This window comes from Sminthopsis crassicaudata, chromosome 1 (assembly GCF_048593235.1).
Source record: "Sminthopsis crassicaudata isolate SCR6 chromosome 1, ASM4859323v1, whole genome shotgun sequence".
Taxonomy (NCBI): Eukaryota; Metazoa; Chordata; class Mammalia; order Dasyuromorphia; family Dasyuridae; genus Sminthopsis; species Sminthopsis crassicaudata.
In genome coordinates, this window is record NC_133617.1 from 408,135,983 (window position 1) to 408,162,055 (window position 26,073).

The 26,073-nt window shown below is 33.8% G+C and overlaps 1 protein-coding gene across 2 annotated transcripts in view; it reads right to left on the minus strand.

The window, feature by feature from the left end:
- Nucleotides 1-2,432: 2,432 nt before the first annotated feature.
- The window catches only part of LOC141550000 (guanine nucleotide-binding protein G(q) subunit alpha), a 396,434-nt gene continuing 372,793 nt past the window's right edge, over nt 2,433-26,073 (minus strand). For both annotated transcript variants that reach the window (XM_074280106.1, XM_074280107.1), the window contains exons 6-7: nt 17,136-17,289; nt 2,433-2,725 (exon numbers count right to left, since the gene is read on the minus strand). In XM_074280106.1, coding sequence (XP_074136207.1) covers nt 2,535-2,725; nt 17,136-17,289 — 345 coding nt within the window. In that variant the 3' untranslated portion in view covers nt 2,433-2,534. The remainder of the gene's footprint in view (nt 2,726-17,135; nt 17,290-26,073) is intronic.

Genomic DNA, 26,073 nt, shown 5'->3' on the forward strand with positions numbered 1-26,073 from the left:
TGGCCATTCAAAAATTTCCTTAATAAATCACAACAGTTTCTAAAAACCACCTTTCTAATAAAGGCCATCAGGGAGGTGACGCTAAACTAAGCTGCAAATTGGCCAATTTGATTTGTAGAAAAGATAATCTTTCAATCGGGAATCAGTGGGCAAAAATCCTATCGAGTTGGAGACCATGTTTGTAACAGCTCCAACAGAACTTAGGCATTTTGCTGTGAAATGGCCTTTGGGTCTTAAAATAGGTAATACCTCTGCTCATGAATGTGCAAATGATCTTGGATAGCACAATGCTAGTACCGCTCTGTATGATAAAAATATTTTTTTTGTTTGTTTTCTAAATGGAAAAAAAAATCCTTAGTCAGAAATAAACTGACAACTTTACATTCTCCTCTCTTAAAAAAGTAAATAAAATAACATTATTCAAAATGTGAATTAGCTATAAGACAGACAATACAATTATATAGATACATATCAATATAGCACATTCAATCTGCCAAAAAATTAATGATTACAAAGCCAGTATGGATGCTGCCATATATATAGAGATGTATGTATGTACAATGATTATAGCATTCATAATTGCACTATACCTACAACCAGTTTTTGTTTTAAATTACAGATTTTTTTTTTTGAGGGAGCAAAAAATAAGTAACCTTTGTTTCTTGGGGTTGGGAGAGTTAAGAATGAAAACATTCCATTAATGTTAATTAACTTTGGTACTCAACTAATACATCATTAATTTTTCCCCTCTCCTCTCTGATGCCCCAAACTGTGATTTCCAGGCATATCTATCCTAGGTCCTAATGGTATCCCAGCAAATCAGACCAGCATCTGACTTAAATGGAAGCTTTACTAGTCTCATGATTTATCATTTTAAATCACATTTCAAGTGAAGCTACTTCGTAGAGGCTCATTGATATGTGATTTCTTTTTCCTTTTTTTTAATTGCACATTTAAAGTTCCCAAGTTTCTTCTTAACAGGTTCAATTATATAAATAAATCTTCTATAGAACACTGAGAGGCTACTTTAGAGTTAAACCCATTTAGCTTCCCTAAATCCTTGGAACTAGTCACCACTTAAATAAAAGTTTCTCAATTGGATAAGCAGTCAGTGACTCCCAATCTTACAATTAAAAGGTGCCATTATAATACTATAAACATATGTTCTCAGCTGCCTGACTCTACCTTAGAGGGAGTAACTAAGCAGAGTAAAACTGTCTTCAAGTAAAGAGAACATAAGCAGAGTTCATGGTGCACCTCACAGCATGCTCAAGCAGTGCTGTTCTGGATATCAAAAATGGAGAACTTCCATGAGGGCAAAGAAAATGGTGGACCATGAGAGCTGAATCTCGAGTTATTTATTGTCTGGCGGTTGTCTTAGCTGGTTCTTTCTCAACCAGTTCATTTTAGCTTTTCAATCTTGGTCATATTTTATATTTTATGATATTAGAATTTCTATTTTTATTTTATTTTTTATAAAAAAGCCAGTTTTGGCAACACAATTTTTATTTCCCAAAAGAAAGTATCTTAAAAGTGTGAAGTAAACACACTCAAAACAAAACAAAACAAAAAAAAAAGGGGGGGGGGAGTTTGAAATAGGAAGGAAAAACAAAAAGAAAAACAACTACCCTAACTAACAAAGTTCCAGGCTACAATCACTAGGGAATGTAGTGTCTGTTGGCATATTTGTTTGGCATCTGCAATTTATTTTAAAAAGTCAAAAAGAAAAATGGCACACAGCAAGTTAACAGGAGGGTCACTTTTTTTTTTTTTTTTAATCTTTGCAATTACATTACTGTCTTCTGTGCATTTCTCTGAATCACTAAGGTATGGATGAAGGTAAAATTCCAAAGAAATGACACTTTACCATTTGAGGATTATTCAGGCCCAAAATGAGAAAAGACAGTATCAAAAACCATATGGATTTTATACCCAGATCAATAGTTTAAAAAGCACAGTAGTAATACTTCTGATCCTTCAGAAAAAAGTACATACTGTTAAATTAGGTTCATGAACAATGGCTTGAAGGACATTTTTCCTGTCAATATCACTCAAGAAAAAAAGCTTTACTGAGGAATACAACTGGGAAAAGAAGGCTATTGTAACCTCAAGGAAAAAAAATGGAGAGAAACAGGCAAGGAAAGGGAGGGAAATAAACTCTTTATACTCATTATCAAAAAAAAATAAAATAAAATAAAAAAAAGAAAAAACCCAAACCCCTATCCTTTGTGAGTGCATTATTGAGAATTTAAAATACATTGAGTCACAAGGTTTTGTCTAAAAAAAAAGAGAGAGGAAATGTGCTGGAAATGTACTTCAGCATCTTTTGTTTTTCCCTCTCATAGTTTAAATAAAATCATAATATTTACTATAAACTCTGTGGACACTTGCACAGAGTTCAGGACAGCAATAAATTAGTATTATGCAAATTGTTTTTCACAGATAATACAGTCCCTCTTGTATTCATCAGTTGGCCTCAAGGTTTTAGAAAGGAAAAGGAAAGAGGCACGTCTAGATACGTCTATGAGGCACATCTAGACCAAGTTGTACTCCTTCAGGTTTAACTGTAGGATGGTGTCCTTGACGGCAGCAAAGACAAAACGGATGTTTTCGGTGTCTGTGGCGCATGTGAAGTGTGAGTAGATAATTTTGTCACTGTCTGGGTTCAGATCGACAAACATCTTCAAGATGAATTCTCGTGCTGCTTGTGCATCTCGCTGGGGTCCTGTGAGCCAAAGAAGAAAGGGAGAAGTTAATTCTACCTGAGTAAAATTTCTTCTGAAAAAAAAAAATCTTATATAGGATTTCCTAGGAGAAGAAGGGGAAAGGAACTTCTGAAAGATGTGGTATCATCTGAATAGAGCCATAATTAGGAGGTTTTTTCTTTTACCTAGAGTGAAAAATGTAGAGGAATAAAGGTATTTGGAAAGTAGAGGCAGTGGAATATTATATATTTTGTCTATAGGCACAGGTGAAGATGTCAGAGACTGTGCAGATTGACCCTTACCCTCATAGGATTTGGAATGATGGAAGTGAGAGGGCCTCTGTGGCAATGTTCCTGGGATTGTACCTTACAGTGTTGCAATGTGGCGTAAAAGCCAGAAATAAGGTGAAGGGATGATGAGTCATGGGGAGAAAGAGTATCCTCCCAGAAAAGACATACACCCTCCTCCCTGGAGGAAGAGGCAATCTCTCTGCCATGGGACAGGCAGAGAGCTTGGATCAAAATTTCATTTGTCCCAAACTTGTCATGGATCTATATCTGTTATTCATACCTATGCCTTCAATTTATTCAATAATTCAAAAGCATTTATTAAGATCTGTGCTATAAAATAATCCATATGAACTGATCCAGAACAAAAATAAACAAGAAAAGAATATACCCAATGAGTACAACTATATGAATGAAAGGAATAAGAATAGTAAAGCAAGTGAACTTAAATCTTATGATCATGCTTGGACTCAAAAAGTATTAGAAGGCAGCTTTCTTCCTTCTTTGCAGATAATATCAGATTCTTTGGATGTATTGGTTAGTTTTGATGAGTTTTCTCCTCTTTCTTTATTAAAAGAGTGGGAGAACAGGGATAGTCATACACTGGGAAATAAAAGTTATATATAAAAATATCAATAAAATTCCATTTAAAAAAGACCTGTGACATATCTATATCTACCATTAGCTATAAAATAGAAAAATTCATGTTCACTATACTTAAGAAACTTTCAATATAGACAAAAAATATGGAATATAAGCACATTAAAAAGTACATAAAAATACAGAAAGGGGGTAAGAGAGAGAAGGAAAGAGGGAAGAAAGGAGGGAGAGAAAGTGGGGAGTGGGAGAAAGGGGAGAAGGAGGAAGAGGAGAAGATGGGGGAAGGGAGAGAGAGAATATGTTTCTTTTAAAGGCAAAGAAATGGAAGCTCAGAAATTTTAAGTGATTTGCTCTGAATGACACATGGGGAGTTTCATAGAGTCACTCTCTTGATTAATTTCCATCCAGGAGACAGACCAGTTACATACTTCAAGTAAACTTAAGCATGGAACATTTTTTTGAAAGGTGACAGGTCTTAAAATAATGACATGGACTGATGATGTTAATTTGAGAAGGTCTTTTAGGTTGGGGAAAGTCTATGAGCAAAGTTGGAGGTGAAAATGAATAGGATGCACTCCTAAGCTATTCAGTAGAATGACTTAGCAAAGAGAGGAAGAATAACAGCAAAAAGGAGAGAAAAATTCAAGGAGATATGGGAAAATAGAAATTAACAAGCATTTATTCAAAGCCTACTATGTGGCAGTCATTGTGTTAATCACAAACAAAGGCAGTCTTTTCCTTGAAGGAGCTATGATCTAATGGGGAAGACAAGCAAAGAACTATGATGTATATAGAAAAAATCTATATAAAGGATAAATTGGAAATAAATACAAAAGGAAGACATCACCAGTGCTGAGGGACTCCAAAAAAATTAATAGATAAGAGGTCATAAATACAAGGCTGAAGAGTTTCTAATTGAGCTGGGATATAAGAACAAAGCCTTTATAGGGGCTAAATTCTGCCAACACCATTTTGAACATATCAAATGGATAACATTCCCTTCTAAAATCAGGCCTGTTATACTAGCATATCTAATAATATTCCTGTAAGGACCCGCTTTGTAGATTACTAATGTCTACAAGAACATTGCATTAAAATTACTATGTGATAACTATGCTTAGTATGAGACCCAACTAGAAAAACTAGGTACAGGTATATAGATGAAAACTAGAAGGATGGCAACAAACAGTTGGAAGATGAAACATTTGCTATTTTCTTCTATAGTGACTTGTTCTCATCATTGATGACTTTGGAAGCACCACATTTAGAGAAAATTCATAGTGCTCATAGTGCTATATGATGCAAATAAAATGACTCTTAAAATATAAAGTCAGAAAAATCAGCTGACCATTTCAAGTACACATAGAAGAAATTTTTATTGAAGGGGATATATTCTGAAAACACTAAAGTATTACTTTTAACACATCAGAAATTGGAAACAAATCATGGCTAGTATTATTACCAAAAAATGTAACTGAGAAGAAATCATCAACTACTAAGTCATATAATTGTTTTTTTTACAATCTCTTTAACATTTTTAAGAAACAGAAAAGGAGAATAAGTGAAGGGACTTGGAGGGAGGGGGGAGGGATACTAAAAAAAAAAAGGGAGGGTTGCGCGTCACAAGGGGGGTCTGTAAATTAAATATCAGGGAGGGGGATCAGGGGGGTCAAGGGAAAAAGCATAATCTGGGGATAATATGATGGCAGGAAATACAGAATTAGTAATTTTAACTGTAAATGTGAATGGGATGAACGATCCCATCAAATGGAGACGGATAGCAGATTGGATCAAAAATCAGAACCCTACAATATGTTGTCTGCAGGAAACACACTTAAAGCAGGGAGATACATATAGAGTAAAGGTAAAAGGTTGGAACAGAGCCTATTATGCTTCAGGTAAAGCCAAAAAAGCAGGAGTAGCTATCCTTATCTCAGATCAAGCAAAAGCAGAAGTAGATCTAGTTAAAAAAGATAAGGAAGGAAACTATATCCTGCTGAAAGGTAGCATAAATAATGAAAGCCATATCAATACTAAACATATATGCACCAAGTGGTATAGCATCTAACTTTCTAAAGGAAAAGTTAAGAGAATTGCAAGAAGAAATAGACAGTAAAACTATAATAGTGGGAGATCTCAACCTTGCACTCTCAGATTTAGACAAATCAAACCACAAAACAAACAAGAAAGAAATTTAAAAAGTAAATAGAACATTAGAAAAACTAGGTATGATAGACCTTTGGAGAAAACTGAATGGCAATAGAAAGGAATATACTTTCTTCTCAGCAGTTCATGGATCCTATACAAAAATAGACCATATATTAGGGACATAAAGATCTCAAAATTAAATGTAGGAAGGCAGAAATAATAAATGCCTTCTTCTCAGATCACAATGCAATAAAAGCTACACTCAGTAAAAAGTTAGGGGTAAATAGACCAAAAAGTAATTGGAAACTGAATAATCTCATCTTAAAGAATGACTGGGTGAAAGAGCAAATTATAGAAACAATTAATAATTTCACCCAAGATAATGACAATGATGAGACATCATACCAAAATCTTTGGGATGCAGCTAAAGCAGTAATAAGGGGAAATTTTATATCTTTAGAGGCTTATTTGAAGAAAAATAGAGAAAGAGAAGATTAATGAATTGGGCTTACAACTTAAAAGGCTAGAAAAAGACCAAATTATAAACCCCCAACCAAAAATTAAACTTGAAATACAAAAATTAAAAGGAGAAATCAATAATATTGAAAGTAAAAAAACTATTGAATTAATAAATAAAACCAAGAGTTGGTTTTATGAAAAAGCCAATAAAATAGATAAACCTTTGGTAAATCTGATCAGAAAAAACAAAGAGGAAAATCAAATTGTTAGTCTTACAAATGAAAAGGGGGATCTTTCCACCAATGAAGAGGAAGTTAGAGAAATAATGAGTTACTTTTGCCCAACTTTATGCCAATAAATTTGATAACTTAAGTGAAATGGATGACTTCCTCCAAAAATATAGGTTCCCTAGATTAACAGAGGAGGAGATAAATTGCTTAAATAGTCCCATTTCAGAAAAAGAAATAGAACAAGCTATTAATCAACTCCCCAGGAAAAAATCCCCAGGGCCAGATGGATTCACATGTGAATTCTACCAAACGTTTAAAGAACAATTAGCCCCAATGTTATATAAATTATTTGAAAAAATAGGGGATGAAGGAGTCCTACCAAACTCCTTTTATGACACAGACATGGTACTGATACCTAAACCAGGTAGATCGAAAACTGAGAAAGAAAATTATAGACCAATCTCCTTAATGAATATTGATGCTAAAATCTTAAATAAGATATTAGCAAAAAGACTTCAGAAAATCATCTCCAGGATAATACACTATGATCAAGTAGGATTTATTCCAGGAATGCAGGGCTGGTTTAATATTAGGAAAACTATTAATATAATTGACCATATTAATAATCAAATTAATAAGAACCATATGATCATCTCAATAGATGCAGAAAAAGCATTTGACAAAATCCAACATCCATTCCTACTAAAAACTCTTGAGAATTATAGGAATAAATGGACTATTCCTTTAGAATAATCAGGAGCATATATTTAAGACCGTCAGTAAGCATAATATGCAATAGAAATAAACTACAACCTTTCCCAGTAAGATCAGGAGTGAAACAAGGTTGCCCACTATCACCATTACTATTCAATATAGTACTAGAAATGCTAGCCTTGGCAATAAGAGCCGAGAAAGAGATTCAAGGAATTAGAGTAGGAAATGAGGAAATCAAACTATCACTTTTTGCAGATGACATGATGGTATACTTAGAGAACCCCAAAGACTCTGCTAAAAAGCTACTAGAAATAATTCAAAATTTCAGCAAAGTGGCAGGATACAAAAAAAACCTTTTTAAGAAACAATTGTATGTGTGTGTGTGTGTGTATATATATATATATATATATATATATATATATGTGTGTGTGTGTGTGTGTGTGTGTGTGTGTGTACATATATATATATCAAGGGTATGGAAATATTAAAAATATGAAAAGAGAGCAGTTAGTCTTTTGAAGAATGATCTAATAATAGAAAACATTTCAGTAATCATAGGATTGATGAAGAGGCATAGGAAATAAGGATCTTGCTATATGTAATATTTATTAATTCAGAAAGAAAAAAAGGAGAGAAAGAATGAAAGAAGGAATGAAGGGAAGCTTAACTAGATAGCCTTAATGGTTTTTTTTCCACTAATCTTCATATACATATGAAGATTTATATAAGATCCTTTATTAAATGCAACCCACAAAGTTAATTTTATTCAATAATCCTCTTATTATCAATTGAAGTAAAAGAAGTTCAGAGTCACAGAGGAGATTCTTCCTAGAACCTAAGAGGGAAAGGGGTTTTATTTTCTGTAAATGAGAAAATTGGATCAAATTATTTTAAGGTCCTTTCTAACTCTAAATCTTGGTGAAGGCCTTCAGAAATTTCTGCTTACAGCTGGCACTGTGATGATTATATAAAATGCTACAAACCTCTTTAATGAGATCATCATTCAAAAGTGATCAGACTAGCAATCTACACAGGAAAAATCATAGAAAAACTTATTGCCAAGAATATGACATGAATTTGGTTAGGTTTGTGTTTAGTCCATCAGCATCCATTTATCATTCATCTACCTTCTCTCTCTCTGTCTCTGTCTCTCTCTCTCTCTCTCTGTGAAGTACAGAGGGCCAATGAACTAGATAACATAATTAAATGGGGGTGGGGGAAAAGACAGTAGGCTAGATTGTATTTAGGAAATGAATTTGAAAGGCAAGAGAATCCCTTTCTATTAAGCTGAGTTGCTCCTTGACACAAAACTCTATATTTATGACACTAATATACTATTAGTACTGCTATATGACTGTGACTCATGGAATAAGACAGTTCCAGAAGAACTGTGGCTGATGTCAAGGACAATAGAGAAATATAGGATGGATGCAAGTAGGCACCATATTTCCAAGAGGCATTTGCTTACCACAAAATGGCATAAAAGAAATCATCTGTGAATTGTATAAACAGAAAAAAAAAGGTAGATTAGTCATATAGCAAGAATGGGGATGACAGATGGGTACCAGTGCAGGCCACATGCCATATATCAAAGGAGTACCCATGAGATAGATGTCAGACAGCTCCTCTATGGAGGATTCATGGGAAGACAAGACAGAAACAGCATAGAGTTAAAAGGCAAAAAGTATTGAAAGGAGCACTCTTGGAGAACATACCCTTATTGATGAGCTCATGGATTTACTGAGGTATGGAAGCATAGACTTACTTTTGCCTTTAATTCTATCCTAAACTATCCTAAATATGGGAAATATCAGCTTCATTTTCCTTTCATCTATTATCTTTATATATTAATACTTATTTTTATAATGTTCTTTAGAAATAAGCCATTCCACAAAATGAATTTCTAGATAAAATCACAATACTCTTGTATCACTTCCCCAGACTTTCAAAATGAATATAGTATACAGAATTTAACCTTTTCCTGGTGAATTAGAGTCATTATCAGACTACAGTGCTGTCTTTGAGTTGTGCCTGCTTTTAAAATCTTTCTCTGTTCTTCTTTGCTGCTTTCATGAGGCTTATTTCCCTTTCCTAATTGTCTGCTAATGAAGGCTAAGGAACTAGATAACCAAGACTATTACAACTGTGTCTAAAATGAGAACAAATGAACTCTGAGAACATAAATAACATGCAGGAGTTTGAGTGCGTGCACTTTGTGACACCTATTTTAGTGACTCTTTATTCTCCCTTACTTCTGGGTCCTTGACTGTATTGTGTGTAGACAAAGCTACCCAATAGGTGACTCTGGGTAACTTAGGTATCATACTGTATTTTTATTTTCTTGTCTTATACACTTGACCTTCAAGTTTAAATTCCTGAAGTTCAAAGATTTCACTAAGGTAGTTTTTCTTTTCTTTCAATAATCAGAATAATAATATACCGTTAGGTATTTAAGATGATAGGATTTAGAGCTCAAGGTATTTAAAATGTCATTTATTTCAACCTCTTCATTTTCCTGATTGGGAAATTGAAGGTTAAAGAAGTATCATAAACAAAGGATGATATTTAAAAATTGATTGGAAGACATTATTAAGATATTAAAAAGTTGATCCTGTAGTCAGAAAGTAGGTCAAAGTAATACTTCTGGCACATATTAGCCATGTGACTCTGAGCAAGCCACTTAACCTCTTGATAATTAGAGAAATCTCTAAGACTAAAGTGCAGAAAAGATGGCCAGGACATTATACAGACATGCTATGAAATTATAAGTATTCTAGATATCCAAAGTGCTCTGCAGTTATGTGAGAATATGAAGCGGCCTGAACATAACGACATTTATAACTTCTTTCTTTCTTTTACAATTGGGGTTAAGTGACTTACCCAGGATCACACAGCTAGGAAGTATTAAATGTTTGAGATCAGATTTAAACTCAGGTTCTTCTAAGTTCAAGGCTGGTGGTCTATTCACTGAACCACCTAGCTGCCCCTCTGAGTATCTGTTTTCACAAATGCTTTCTTCATGGTCAACGTTGTCTAATCATAGACATGCTGCTGGGGGAGGCAGCAGGAAGTCTTTTCAGAGCAGTCCTGAACATAATGGCTCCTGGTGGGATCCTGGTGGGAACTTTGGATGGCCACTTGCAGCACCCGAGATCATCATGGCAGGCCCAGAATGCTGTGGGGGCAGGCTTTTCCTAATATCCTATATTGTATCTCATTTAATAAGTGTTTTTATAATATTATAAGGATGGATAAGCATAGGGATAGGATAAAATTCCTCCCCCCCCTTTCTTTTCAGAAGGACAGTGTGTAAACCAAATCTAAGTTTTAGATCTAAATGATGAATATGAATTTTTATTTAGAAATCATGTAGTTTGAAATAATTTCTACCCATAGTTACCCAGAAATAAATTGCTAGGTGCTACCTATGTCAATAGTGGAAAGTAGATTGGATTTGGGATTAGAGAACTAGGGTTCACATTTTGGCCCCGCTTGCTTATTAATTTGTAACCTTAATGACTTAATCTCCCTGGGCCTCAGTTCCTCATCTATAAAGTAAAAGAGTTGGGCTAGATGACCTGAAAGATCTCCTTCAGATCTAAATTCTATTATTTTTATTTTTAATGATTTTTAATTGGTAAAACAGTAATGTGTACACAAATAGAATTTAGGGCAAGAAAAGAACTTAAAGATTATGTAGATTAATTCATTAATGAGTAAATAGACTCACAGCAATGATATGATATGCTTAACAAATTAATGTCAGGACACACCTCCTGATATCAAAAATCAAAGAAAGTCTTTACAGGCTAGAACTTTGGAATGCAAATTCTATTTTTCTAATCAGTGCCATTTCACCTCCAATTCCCTGCCATAGCCCCTTGTTGCCTTTAGCATAGAGATTATCTGTGGGTTCAGAAGTATAGAAAGGAGTTTGTAAGAATAAGTGATGGCCAGCTCCTGATCAGGGCATGTAAATGAATCATGGAATAATGGAGCTAGAAGGGATATTCAAAATCATTTTGATACACCTGGCTCCCAGGCTTGGAGGGTAGATCCAAATGCCTAAAGTTACACTTCACTCCCTTAGACTGTTTGTCCTAGACAAAACCTTTACTGAAGAAATGAAAACTTCCTCCTTCCTCCTCTATTCTGTTCTTATAATTCAGGACTTGGACTCCTAATGTATGAATGCTCTGTTCCACCCACATACACACAAATACATAAAATTTATGTGTGTGTACATACACATATAGTTTATGAAAAATATATAACAATTTGCTTTTCTTGCTCTAGGTGTTTTGTGTTGTTTTTTTTTTTTATCTCTATGAGGAACTCTCAATATGGAAGCTCCCTTTATTGAGGCAGAGTATCAATTATTTTGTACCATTTAGATAGATACATGGGGAACTAAGAGATGATGTAACTTTTTACGATCATCTAACTAGGACATGAAAAAGGCTGGAATTGAATGTAAGTCACCCTGCCAGGATAGTGATGAAGGCCATCTTATTGTCCCTCACAAGAACTTCTTATGTTCTCAATTTATTAATCAAAATAAGATTAATTATCCCAATAATTTGTTAGAATATTATGAGAGTAATAGTAATATAGTGTTTATAGGATGTAGTATTAGGTAATGAATAAAGAAAGGGCTGGCTTTGGGGTGCAAGAAGGCCTGATGAGCCCTCAAACACTAGCTCTGTGTGATCAAATCCAATCATTTAATGACTTGGTGATCTAGGCACCTTTCTAAGTTGATACATTATGCATGAATTTCCAAGGTGAATCTGAAAAGAGCATTTTCATTCTGGGAGTACATTATACCTTAAAAGTCCTGCCTCCTCATTATGGTTTTAATGTGTAATGACACCACATTGTAGTATTATTAATACTGACATTCAATTAAAGAATAAATTGTAAAAGTTCTAAAAACTGATCTGGAAGCTTATTGACTACTTATTTTTTCAAAGGAACATTTTGATTTACCAACAACTTGCCTATAACTCTTTCTTAAGTCAAGGGTTCTTCATACAAACAAAGCTGTGAATATTTTCTAGCATTTGGGAGTAGGGCTCATGAGAACAATTGTACAATTATTGCATGTTGATTATGCCTAGAATTTTTACTTGAAGTCCCACTGAGGGCAGCTAGTGGATAAAGTGTAGGGTCTGGAGTCAAGAAGACTTATCTTCATTAGTTCAAATTTGGCTTAAGACATTTATTAACTGTATGAAACCTAAGCAAGTCATTTAACTCTATTTACCTCAATCTCCTCATATATAAAATGAGCTAGAGAAGGAATTGGCAAACCCCTTCAATATCTTTGCCAAGAAAACCCTAAATGGGGTTATGAAGAGTTAAATAAAACTGAAATAACCAAACAATAAATGGAAATGGACTCAGACAAGGAAGAAAGCCAATATCACTAAATGACATTGGATTGCCATGACCAAAAAATTTATTACCTAGCAAACAGGTGAGAGTGATGGGTCTATTAATAACAGTAATAGTAGTGGTGGTAGTAATAGCAGCAGCAGCAGCTAGCATTTATTTAGCATTGTAAGATCTGTAAGGTACTTTACAAATATTTTCTTATTTGATTCTGGCAACAACCATGAGAGGTAGATGTCATTATTGTCCCCATTTTACATAGGGAAAACTAAATCAGACAAAAATAAGTGACTTGGCCAGTATGGCAAGGGCAGGATTCAAACTTAGGTCTGCACCCTGGGCAAATCACTTAAGCCTAATTGCCTTACAAAAAAAAAAAGTTACAATTTTGAAAGCCTTTAACAATCCATGATTACAATTTTGTCCCCCCTTTATTTGTCTGTTTGTTTTTGGCAATTTTAAAAATTAAAGCTCCCTTTCCCCCTTTCCCCATCCAGGCAACCGGGTTTAAGTGGCTTGCCCAGGGTAACACAGCTAGGAATTGCTAAGTATCTGAGGCCAAATTTTAACTCAGGTCCTCCTGACTTCAGGGCTAATGCTTTATCCACTGCACCACCTTGCTGCCCCTAAATTAAAACTTTTTATTTTCAAAATATATTTGTGGATAATTTTTGATGTTCACTCCTACAAAACCCTGTATTTTAATTTTTCCCTCTCTTTCCCTTTACCCCCTCCCTCGGTTGGCGAGTGATCCAGTATATGTTAAACATGTGCAATTCCTCTATACATATTTCCACAAATACATTATTACAATTAAAAAAAAAGTATAACCATTAATTATTATATTATTAGTTTAAAAAAACCTTACTAGTTCTAAAGTATTGTTTACAAAAATCATGAGCTACTCAAGTTTTATAGGGAAGAATTATTTTCTAACTTCAAGTAGTAACAGAATCAGGATTTAAGAATAAAAACCAATTTCAAGTTTCTTGATGTGCTTCCTATTTATGAGCATAAATCATAGTGTCTGATGAAATCTAATTTATAATGAAATTATTATAGGTATCAAATCATGCCCTAAATCCTGCAGACAGTATGGTAATTTGTGAGTTTACAATGTACAATAGAAATGATAATTCTACTTACTAAAGATAAGTATCAAAGTGATATTCACTATAATTTTGACTTTATAACTGTATAAACACAGATGTGTGAATTTTATAATTTAACTTATTTTAACACACTTATTATGTTTGTTATTAAAAACAACACAATGGAAAGGGCTTGGGTTTTTCTTGGTTTTAGTTCCTCTCATAAGAATTATGATGTTCTCCCCATCTAACCAATATTTAGATTCGCTAAAAAAAAAACCTAAAACATTTTATTTATAGTAGATGGGTGTGTATGTATTTGCTTGTGAATTCCCACAGCATATCATGTCTCTCTTTTGCAATTACTATTCTCTGAATATATATGTGTATAAATCCCTTATGAAATTATCATAGGCATCACAGTTTTGAAAAGAAAAGTGCTTTCATCATCTATCTCCTATAGGACCTAGAGACATACTATCTTTCACATTTTCTTTGAAGAGTGGTAGTGGTGATAAAGCATACTTGTGATTTCATCAGCAGAGTGAATTCCTCAATGAGAAAACTACTACTGCAAATACACAAGCATTATGGTACTTCCAGTCTTAAAAGAGTTGAGTGGGCATTGAGGGACCAAGTTAATAGTCATTTATCAAGTTCTACATGAGCTACTATGATCTTAATAAATATTTGCTGAATGGATGGATGAGTGAATGTTGAGGTAGGTGTTCGTTAACAGTAGCATATTTTATTTAAAAATATCAATAAATTATTTTTATGGCACCTATCATATGGGGGTGAATTGAAAAGCAAGGAGAGTTAATGAAACTAATGGCTGGGGAAAGTTATTAGAGAAAAGCCAAATGAAAGGAATTAGGAAGAGATGGAGAAACAGAGTAGTTCCCAGGCCTCACTGACATTTCACAAGAGGAATAACTAAAAAAGACACAAAATGATTTGATGCTCTAGGTTAAGATGAAAAAGCTTGCTCTGAAATTTGTTTAAATTATGCAAAATTGATTTGTCCATTTTTGTTCTGCTTCCTCCAGTGTTACTAACTTTCCAACCTGTGTTGGAGAAGCAGATGTCTAATCCTGGTAGTGGAGAAGGGGGTGAGTAGGGATGAAGAATGACCACTTTAAAGTATTCTAAGATCTTCCCTATAATTGATTTGCACACAATTCTAAAAGATGGGGATGCAGCTCAGAACCTTCTAGGCAGAAAGATACAAGTTGACAATTTCAATTTTTCTGAAGTTTAACTTCTAAAAAAATTGGTCTTTTGTTCTGTAGAAATGCCTTTCCTCCCACTGAGCAGCTTCTCCTTGCTATAGCTTTTACTGTCTAGAGATACATTCTCAGGAATTTATGGCTCAAGGCTAGCAGTAAATTAAGAGCAATAAAGAGAAAGACTATTATACTTAGGGAAGAATTTGCTTTTACAGGAACAGCAAAACATAAAGGAAAGTGTACCTATGAGAAATATGAGCCCCATTTCTTACTTAAGAAAAAAGCTATTTCAATACCTGGGAACATCCAGTGTATTACAGTGAAAAAACTATGTGTCTAGAAGCTTAGAAAGCTAAGTCAGAGTTGTGATTCTCTTGTGGGCACTTTTATTTCCCTTGGTCTCAGTTTCTCAGCACCAGTACAAGCACACAGTAAGTGATTAATGAATGCATCTTAGTTGAAGGCTCACTTTCTTCATTGTAAAACAAGGAACATGTACTCAGTTTCTAAGGTGACTTCTAAAATTCTATAATTTTTCATATATTTAAATTTACAATCCTCTGGTAAGCAAAATATAGTTATAATGTAAATAATATGATTTAATGTCTGTGAAGAGATTAAAATTTAAATATCTAAGGGTACTTATTAATTTATGCATAGTTATAAAACCAACTAATATTATTTTTTTAAATTGAGATTATAAAAATGTAACAATATGACTCTGAGGCCAAGTCATCTCATATCATGTGTATGTGTGTATATGTGTATGTGTGTGTGTGTATATAATATATTTTTCTTTTGTTGTTATTCATTTGTTTCAATTGTGCCCAATTCTTCTTAGCAAAGATACTCAAGTTGGTTACCATTTTCTTCTCCATTTCATCTTACAATGGGAAAACCGAGGCAAACAGGAAGAAGTGATTTGGCCAGGGTCATACAGCTAGTAAATGTCTGAGACCAGTTTTGCATTCAGGAAGATGAATCTTCCTGATTCCAGGCTCAGCACTCTATTCACTGTGCCATCTAGCTACATACATAATATGTGAAACATAAAAATGTATTTATTATCTTTTTTCTCTGACCACTGCATTATTATTATATGCTCCAATATATTTTTATAATGTGTATGTGTTTTAATGTCTATTTTGCAACACAAGCAATGAAACTTAACTTACTTTATCAACATCCAGAAAAATGGCTCACAAAGGGAGAGATTGAATAAATTATCATTGATAACCAGTGATTTAAGTAACAACTACTGTATTTCACAATGCAAGAGTCGATGGGAGAACAAGAGGTGAGATAAGAAGGATCAAACATACTGTCTATCTTCCAATATTTTGTAATCAGTAATATAGTGGGGGAAATGAGGTTAATACACTTAGAATAGCTAACAAATAATATAATGCATCAAAAAATTCTAAAAATAATATAATTCAGACTTATATAGTAATATATATATGTACACATATATATATTATATGATTTTATATAACTATATATAGTGTTTTAAGAATAGGCCTTTTTCTGGCCTTGCTCCCCATTTTCCTTCTCCAAAATTCTTTCATATTTACTTTGTTTGTATTTTGCATTCAAAGATTGTGTACAATTTGTTGTTTAGTCATTTTTCAGTTGTGTCTAACTCTTCATGATCCCTTTTGGAGCTTTCTTGGCAGAGACATTAGAGTGATTTGCCAATTTCCTTCTCCAACTCATTTTATAGATGAGGAAACTAAAGCAAAGAGGGGTAAGTGACTTGCCCAGTGTCATACAACTAGTAAGTATTTGAGGCCAGATTTGAACCTAGTCTGACTTCAGGCCTGACACTCTATCCACTGTGCCACTTTGTATATATACTATGTGCCATGAATAAATGAGCTTTGAAGCGTCTGGTGAGTTATGATGATATGGTGTTGATGAAAGTCACTAAGGAGACTCATCAAAATTCGGTTTTCTATTAGATTTATTTTTTCTTCTTTCTTAGCCTTTTAGATGATTAGATATTACTTAACAATGTTCATTTTTCTAGAATTTCCGTTTCATTATAGAGAGTAATCTTCTAACATCATTAAGAATAGCCAAAAGGGAAAACATTAATGGGTAATCTATCCATCATGATGTGCAGGTTTCCAAAGGCAATGATAGGATAGTACTGGCTGCATTGTAATGTAATAACAGGGAAAACCAGCTCTTGCATCGTCTACTGCCCTGGAAAAAATGTTATTAGCTAGAGTTCCACCTCTTTTGAAAATAGAGAGAGAAAGAGAGAGGGACTTACCATCATATTCTGGGAAATAGTCAACTAGATGAGAATACATAATTTTCTCCTCTAGAAGATCTTTCTTGTTTAGAAATAGAATAACAGAAGAGTTCTGGAACCAGGGATATGTGATAATTGTCCTAAATAGTGCTTTGCTTTCTTCCATTCGGTTCTGGAATAAAATCAGAGAAACAAAAAGTGAATGATGTGGTAACCAAAGCTGCTGGTTTTATTCATTCTTCAAGACCAGCCACGTTTATCTCTTGAATCTAATTCATGTAGCATAGAGTTTTTATAGCTTCCAACAGAATTTGTTTTTAAGGGATTCATTCGATGTCTTGGCTGTTTTCTTTAAGCAAACTCACGAGCAAACTCACAATGCAGAAGGAAACAATAATAACAATAAAAAGACATGTAAAAAAACTTTATGATTGTAACAAAAACTAATCAAAGCCCTGAAGTATATATGTGGCTAGTTTTACAGTCATATAACACCACTAAAAATTATACATACTAAATCAAAGCATGAAAACTGATGTAAGAACTAGAAACCATTTTGAATTTCCTAGAACCTTGTGTTTTGATGTTAAGCTTAATTGTTTATGCACTGCTAAAGTACAGGCTGGTTTAATATTTTTGTCACAGAGTGTATTCATATTGAGAATGTTATAAATATTTATTAATGCTTATTTTTCTTGATATACACAAAAGGAAATAAAAATATATATTACATACATAGATACATACATATCTGTGAATAAATTTCTTATTTTACATATATTCTTTTGTTACATATATATTTATATATTTGTATTTAAATTTATGCTATTGTTCAGGTGTTTTCAGTTGTCATATTCTTGGTGATGCCATCTGGGTTTTTTTTTTTTGGGGGGGGGCAAATATACTACAATGGTTTGTCATTTCCTTCTTCAGGTCATTATACAGATGAGGAAATGAAGGCAAAAAGAGTTAAGTGACTTGCTCAGGATCATATAACTAGTAAATGCCTAGAGGCAGATTTAAACTCATGAAGATGAATCTTCCTAGTTCTAAGTCCAACATTTCATCCACTGAGCCACCTCATCACCCATTTAAAAATATATGTAATATACATTTACATATTTATATTTATCTATTATCTTTTTGCCTATAGTTTTTTAAACAACTAAATACCTATGGGGTATGCAAAATGTTCCATTAAAAATACACTTGATACTTGTTAAAGATGTATACATGTACATGTACATCTATATCTATCTTTATTATTTGTATAACATCTGTGATAACAGTGGAAAGAGCATGGAAATTAGGAAGTCAAAAAAACAAGTTCAAATCCAATTAATCTGTCATTAATTCTATGCAATGTTGGTCAAGTCCTTTAACCTCTGCACCTTTCACCTCTTCATCTACAGAAAAGTTTCAACTTTTCTGTAAAATAAAGTTCTTGGTCTAAATGAAGTTTCTTCTGTTTCAAAATCTAGGATCCTTTTATTTATCTATTTTTCAGAGTATTTTTCCTGGTTTTCATGTAGAATTGTTGAAAAACATACAAACATTAATTACTTGTAGTTTCTGCCCCCAAAATCTTGGATCTCCAAAGTCAATCTTTGTTACAGCTCTTGTCAGAAATGTGTATGGACTTCAAATGATCAATCTGGTTGCTAATCAATACCAAGTACAAGTCAAATAATTTTCATTCTTAAGATCTGTACTTGTCATCTAAGAACCTCTTTTTTGCCTTCCCCACACAGCCTGGGGCTTTGAGTCAAAGATTCCCTCCTAAAATCATTTCCCAAACCCATTTATCTTTATGCTACATAGTTACAGATTAACAGCCACAAAGTGAAAGGATGTGAGTTCAGATACTTTATTAAATGTACAACTTTTGGCAAGTCACTTGACTGACCTACCTCAGTCTCCTCAAGTATCAAATGAAGAATAATCCTTTATCTTTCTTTGTATCCCCATCACTTAGCATAGTGCTTGGTATACAATAATGTTTTCTAACTGACTAACTACTGCTATGATCTTATGACCTTTACGGATGATGCTTTTAACCAATTTCTGAGTGGAATACCCTTGTTATTTCATTAAAGAAATTTTTTTTCAAAAAAATTCCTATAAATTTAGTTGAATGAATGAATGATATAAATAGATAAACGATCCATGTGTGACCAGCAATTCAGGCTTGTAAACATTGTCAACTTATTTGACTTGCTAACATAGAATCATCTTTCCCTAATATTCATGACAGTGAATTAGGAGGCAAAATAGAACCGTTTGCATAACCTTCTGATCGCTGTTCCAAGAAATCTCCAGGAAACTAGGCTCAGCAAACATGATTATTAGGCACTTAGCATGTTTTCATTTTTGTTCTGTAAATTGTGCCAACCAAGATGAAGTCAAAACAGCATACTTGGCTGTCAGCCTCCATGCTTCAAGTAGATTGTTCACAGTATCCTTCCCTCATTATCTTTTTGCCTATAGTTTTTTAAACAACTAAATGCCTATGGGGTATGCAAAATGTTCCATTAAAAATACACTTGCTACCTGTTAAAGAGACTCATTTATTTGATACACTTCTTCAGATGGACATAAATTACAATGTTGCTCATAACTGTTTATATGCCTATAAACCTTGAACAGCAAAAACTAGTATATAAAAAGCATACCTGTGTCTATACAAATCTACATCAACTTCTCTGGTTACTAGAGTCCAACAAATCACAGATGTTTACAACCTCAGAATTCAGTCACTGAGAAGTGGGTGCTTAGCTTAAGAGTCAAAAAGTTTTATAATTTTAGGCTTAAACCATAGAAGAGCAGATGTCTTAATGACAGAATCACAAACCCAAGGAAAATTCTTTGTACCATAAAAAGACAGAATCATATATTTTTTAATAGAATATTACCACATGATGGAAGAATTGGGATCCAAATCCACATTTATGGCTGAAATTGGTGATTTCTAATAGTAGAAAATTCCACTATCATAAAGAATGTACAAAATTTAATTTTGTTATTTTTTCACTGCTCACTGAAAAAAGTGTATTTTGTTTACTTTTTCTCTCAATATTTATCTATATATGTTCCCTCTGACCCAGAAAAAAGACTAGAACCATAATCAGCAATTCTGGAGCCTACAGTAAATTCCACAAAATGATTCTGGAATAGAAACCACAACAGGTACCCTCACATTAACTTTTGAAATGATGGCTAGAATTTTTCTTTAATCATGATTTTCAAGTAGTCTATTAATTTTTAAATTATCTCTCCTATTTCCCATTTTCTTCTTTTTTTTCCCCCATTCTTTTGACATGAAGTCTCATAGAGTCAGTTTTTATATGCTCAATTATAATTTTTAAGAAATTAGCTTCTTCAGTGATTTTTTTATACTTCTTTCCCCCATTTGGCCAACTCTATTTTTTTTTCCTGAGGCAATTGGGGTTAAGTGACTTTCCCAGGGTCACACAGCTAGGAAGTGCTCTGTGTATGAGGCCAACTAAGTCTATTTTTAAAGTGTTATTTTCTTCAGTATTTTTTGTACCTCTTTTATCATCAAACTGCCAATCATCTTTTCATAATTTTCTTACTTTGCTCTCATTTCCTTAATTTTTCTCTACAACTTATGATTTTGAAAATAGATTGTTGGCTCTTTCAGGAATTCTTGTTGAACTTATATCCAATTCACATTTTTCTTTGAGGCTTTACTCATAACTTTTTTACTTTCTTGTCTTTTGATTTTATGTCTTAATTTTTCAGGTTCTTTTTTTCCCTTTTTGGTGATTTGTTTATTTACCCATCCTATTTCTTGATTTTGAATTTTATATTAAAGTTGGGCTCTGTTTTTGGTGGCTGTGTGTGGGAAGAACATATTCTTAGGTTTTAGGTTTTTGTTTTTTTGGTTTTGTTTTGTTTTGTTTTGTTCTTTTTTGTACTACCATTTTCAAAGTTAGTTCTAGGGTTTGGAAGCTTTTGGTGCTTTCAGGTGGTATGATCTGAGGAGAGGTATGGTCACTGTTCTCCTGATATTCTGATTATATCTCCTGATATTCCTTACCCAATCCCTTGGGATTACATGGATACTCTTCCTTGAGGTCCCTGATTCCTTGTGATCCAAGGCAATGATTCCCAGAAGGACTCCCATTCCCTCTTCATCAAATGTATTCCTATTTGCCCTTAAGCAATGACCTAAAAGTGAGTATAGACAATGGAATTGGCAAACATTGTCTGATTCTGCATTTGGTATTAGCATAGAGGTCCCTTGAATTCTCTTTCTCACCAGTTGCCAGGCCCTTTACCATCCCTGATATGAGAGTTCTTGAGGCTGTTTCTGCTACTTTTATCTCTACCTTCTAGTTCTATCAGTGGTGTTCATCTACATGGGCTCTGGGCCAGCCTCCTAAGTTTTGGGCTGTAAGAATGTCTCACTGACCTTTTGTTGGCTCTGCAACCTCAAAATTCAATTTCAGGTGTAATTTTAAAGTTGTTAGAAGGGGGATGTTCAGACAACTCAGCTAAGTTCTTTCTCTATTCTACCATTTTGGTTCTCCACATTAATTTTTTAAGACAGAAGTGTGGAGAGGTGGGTATTGAACAGAGGACAAGAACTAAAACTTGAAACTTTGGGAAACATAATGCTATGGATGAATTTCCTTGGGAAATTGTCCCTATGAGTATAGATTGCAAGATATCACAAGGTCAAATCTGAGGAGGTCACCAATATGGGAGAAAGCAGTACAAGGAGGAGTTCATTTAAGGGAAGTGGAAGAAGGGTAGCATATTATCGAGTAACTTCCTTTTGGCTCAGCCTAGCTATTTCTAATATTAAAATAAGGAATTCTTGAGAAGGAAATGTACCTTACCAAAGCAATATCTATAATACCTTAAAACCTAATGGAGCTGTCCAAGGCATATGAGAAGTTAAGAGCTTTACCTAGGATCATAACCAGAATGTGTCAGAGGTTGTGTTGAATTCAGGACTTTCTGACACCAAAGTAAGTTCTCTATCTATTTTGATAGCCTATATCTCAACAATTTCCTATATCAACTGGTTATTCTTCTTAAATAGGCACAATATATTGTTTCTATCTGTTGAAGGATTATAAGTGCTATTAGTTTCCTTCACATTTAGGTTCCATTGGGACAAAGCTCCATTTGCACCATTGTAGTTATGGTTCTGTATAGGGCTGTTATTCAGTGTCAAACTCAAGAAGAAATGAAGATGACTAAACTGTACATAACCACTTTGTTTTAAAATAATATTATTTATATTGTATTTTTATTTTATTTCACTAAATATTTCCCAATTATAGTTTAATCTAGTTTGGAAAATACTTGGAAGTGTTGAGGGCTGAATGTGACCTATGCCCTGAAGGTTTGACAACACTGGATTAGGACAGTGTTACAATGTCTCAGATTATGGTACTTTTAGGAGGTAGAATATAATCTATTCTGCCCAGAAAAATGCAACCCCACCTGAGAATATTATGATCCAGTCACTGGAGGCAGGTATTACATATTTTAGTCATATCCTTTAACTTAATTTTTAGTAATTTTAATTTCAAGGAGGCAGTTTCTAAGGATTCTTGTAACTCAAAGGTTCATAGTTGAACAAGAAAATGAAATGAAATGAAATGGAATAAGAGCTATCAGAATTATGAAAAAGCAAATTTGAAGTTGTTTCCATCAAGGAAAAGAGACTAGAAGGAAAACCGCATGTCCTAAAAGCTCTAACTGATGTTCAGTAGAAAGAAGCCTACCTCTAATCATTGTGTATACTGGCTCTAGCAGTGTGTTATCATTAGTTAAAAAGGCACACAGAACTATGGAAGGTTCTTTAAAATATATGAAAAAGGCAAAAGTTACATATGTTTTCTCTTATATACTTCTAAAAGTTCTTTCTCAGAAACCCACACTTGTGTCTTTAGTAATTTCCACATTCAATGCCTTGTCTCATTTTTACGGATAAAACTTTGAGTAGAGAAAGAGTTATGTGTTAGGTAACTGAATTTAGAGCTAGGAAGAACTGTATTTAAATTCTTCCTCTAACAGTAATTATATGATTCCAGAGGCAACTCATTTACCCTCTTATTTGCAAAATAAGGGGAATGGATTTTTTTTGTCTCTTCTACCTCTAAATCTAATATCCTATAATGTAGGATCAAGATTAAAGCATACCTTTTGTCAAGGATGTAAAAAACAATAAACTAACATGTCTTTTAAAACTCCCTAAACAAATTCATCTTTCTAAAACCCATTTGTCATGTCCATGCTTGTTCAAAACCCTCACTGATTCTCCTCTGCAAAGGGAGACAGTTCAAATTACTTTGTTTGACATTCAAAGTCTTTCACCATGTTCCTCCCTTCATAGCTTTACAGCATAACCTCCAACTACTCTACACAAACCCTATGCTCCACTCAGACTGGTCTAGTTACACTTTTGACATCTCTTGGTCCCAGTGTCCTTATCTGCAAAATGCAGGGGTGGGATTAAGTGACTTCTAAACTTCTTTTTAGTTCTAAATGCATGTTTCTATGATACTGTCCTCACTTAATGTATTCTTCCCTCAAATTGCCCTTGATTTCCTTTCTACCTCTTTGAATCCCACTCTTTAAGGCCCAACTCAAAGCCTTTCTCAACAACACACATAGTAAGGTGGTAAAGCTATAATAACAAAATGATAAAATTGTTCTCATCCTCAAGGGGCTTCCATTTAGTTGGTGCTGCCCATCATTTATTTTTAAAGAGAAAGGACCAACAATATCAGGAGAGTGATGTTAACATGCAAGTGAATTGGATTTAAGTGAGACAGAGCTATACAGAATTATTATGCAGAATCATTAGCCTCACTCTTTCCTTTAGAGTCACTGAGTTCAGTGGCAAGAGATAGGTCAAGATCTGCCTAGGATGCAGTGGGATAATCTGGACTTTTTTTTTTTTTTTAAAGGTAAGGCCTTTCCCTAATCTCAATTTGTCTGGGGTAATACCCATTAGTAATTAAAGACTAGGTAAGAATTAAAGCAAAAGATGGCCAAGTTGGCCTTCAGAAAAGAATCCATCTGGGAAGGGAAAAACCTCAGAGTTTCTGACTAGAATAGAAATAATTGCTATTTATACTCAATCTGAGCCATCAAACCCAAACAACAAGCAAAGGGAAGGCTTACATTTACCTTCTATAGCAAAAACTTCTTTGCTCAATCAATCAATGAATCAATCATCATTTATTAAACAACTTCTAGGTGAATGACCATCCCAGCTGATGGGGACTATTTCCTTTTTTGAACTCTTTTAGAACTGAGGATCTGTGCCATTCATTTGGCTGAAGTGATATCATCTTACACTATAAATTAGCTCATATGTTACTTTTCCCCAAATATTGCCAGAGAGATCAGAGATTGTGTCTTATGTGTTTTTGTTCCCTACAGTGCCCAGAATTGTGAAATACTCACAAAAAGGTACTCAATAAACACTCACTGGTTAATTGGGTTCAGATGAAGAAAATGAAATCCAGATGAGGGAAATGTAATTGCTTTACTAACAATGAGAAACACAGTTTCTGTACACAATCAACCATGCACAGAGGCCTTGACCAGTTGTGGTCTAAAACTCATAACTAATTCCTAGTACCACAGCTCCAGAGACCACCACTTCCTCCTCAATATAAGTTGATATGGCCATTTCTTTACTCTTTTGCATTCCATTTTTTTGGGATCCCAGCTAATTCTGTTTTAGTGTAAAATTTTTTCTTCAAGATATCTAGTATTTAAGGCAAATTCAGGAAGACAAAGAAGTGAATGCTGAGATGATAGGAGGATGGAAAAAGACACTGAAGAATTTCAACATGAGAGAGTCATGAAAGTTCTGGCTAAAATATTTCATTTTTTCTTTTGAATCACTATCATTGCTCATTAAGGAAGAAAATTCATCCTGTTAGGAGTGAGTGGCATTTCTTCCTGACATAAACTTTATTAGGATGGAAAACTCAAGAAAATGCAACTATCTATGGAGAACATACGAAGTCCAATCTTATGCTGTATAGGTGAAACGTAATCACACATTTAACAACAGCAATAATAATAATTTCATTGGAAATATACAGATGATGATGATGATAATGATGATGAATTTTATTCAATTTATATGAATGACATTGAAAATATATTGAATAATACTCCTTTTTTGGCTTAAATTAATTGATAATGAATGGTGATGTTTAAATTATAGGTAGGCTTGATAATTATCTGCCTGAAAAAAATAAAGTGCTACATGCTTCATTTCAATAATTGAACTTAAAGGATAATGTCCTCATTTTGGATTTGAAACTATGTTCTCTAAACCAGTAATTTTTCACTCTACACCTGTGCTTTGCCTCTTAAAAAATTGAGGGCTCCTTAGTAGTGTGTTACTCTCTACATTGAACAAAACATAGTGCATTCTGAGGAATATATTTATTGCATTTGCACAAATTTATTTGAGAAATAACTAACTATAGAGCTGCAGAGTTTCCCTCAAAGGCATGCCATCAAGAAGCAATGAGGAGGTATGGTGGCAAGGACATTGGATCTGAAGTTAGGAAATCTTGGGTTCAAATCTCACTCAATACCCTTGATCTGGATCATCCTTGAATTTTTGAATAAATTTCTTTGTAAAGCCTTAAACTAAATCTAAATCTATGAGGGAGTAGATTTTGTAAAATAAGCTAAAGAAGGACATGGCAAACTACTACAGAATCTTTGCCAAGGAAACCCTAAAAAGGGTCATTAAGAATTAGATATGATTGAAAAACAACTAGCAACAAGAAGCTTAAGCCAGAGAGGGCTTAAAAACTTGCCCAAGATCCCACAGTCTTTTTGTCCTTAAACTGGCCCTCCACACTGCATCTCATCTAAAACAAAGTTACTGGCAGGAAAGCACTTTGCAAATCTTAATGGACTACATACATGTAAATTGTTA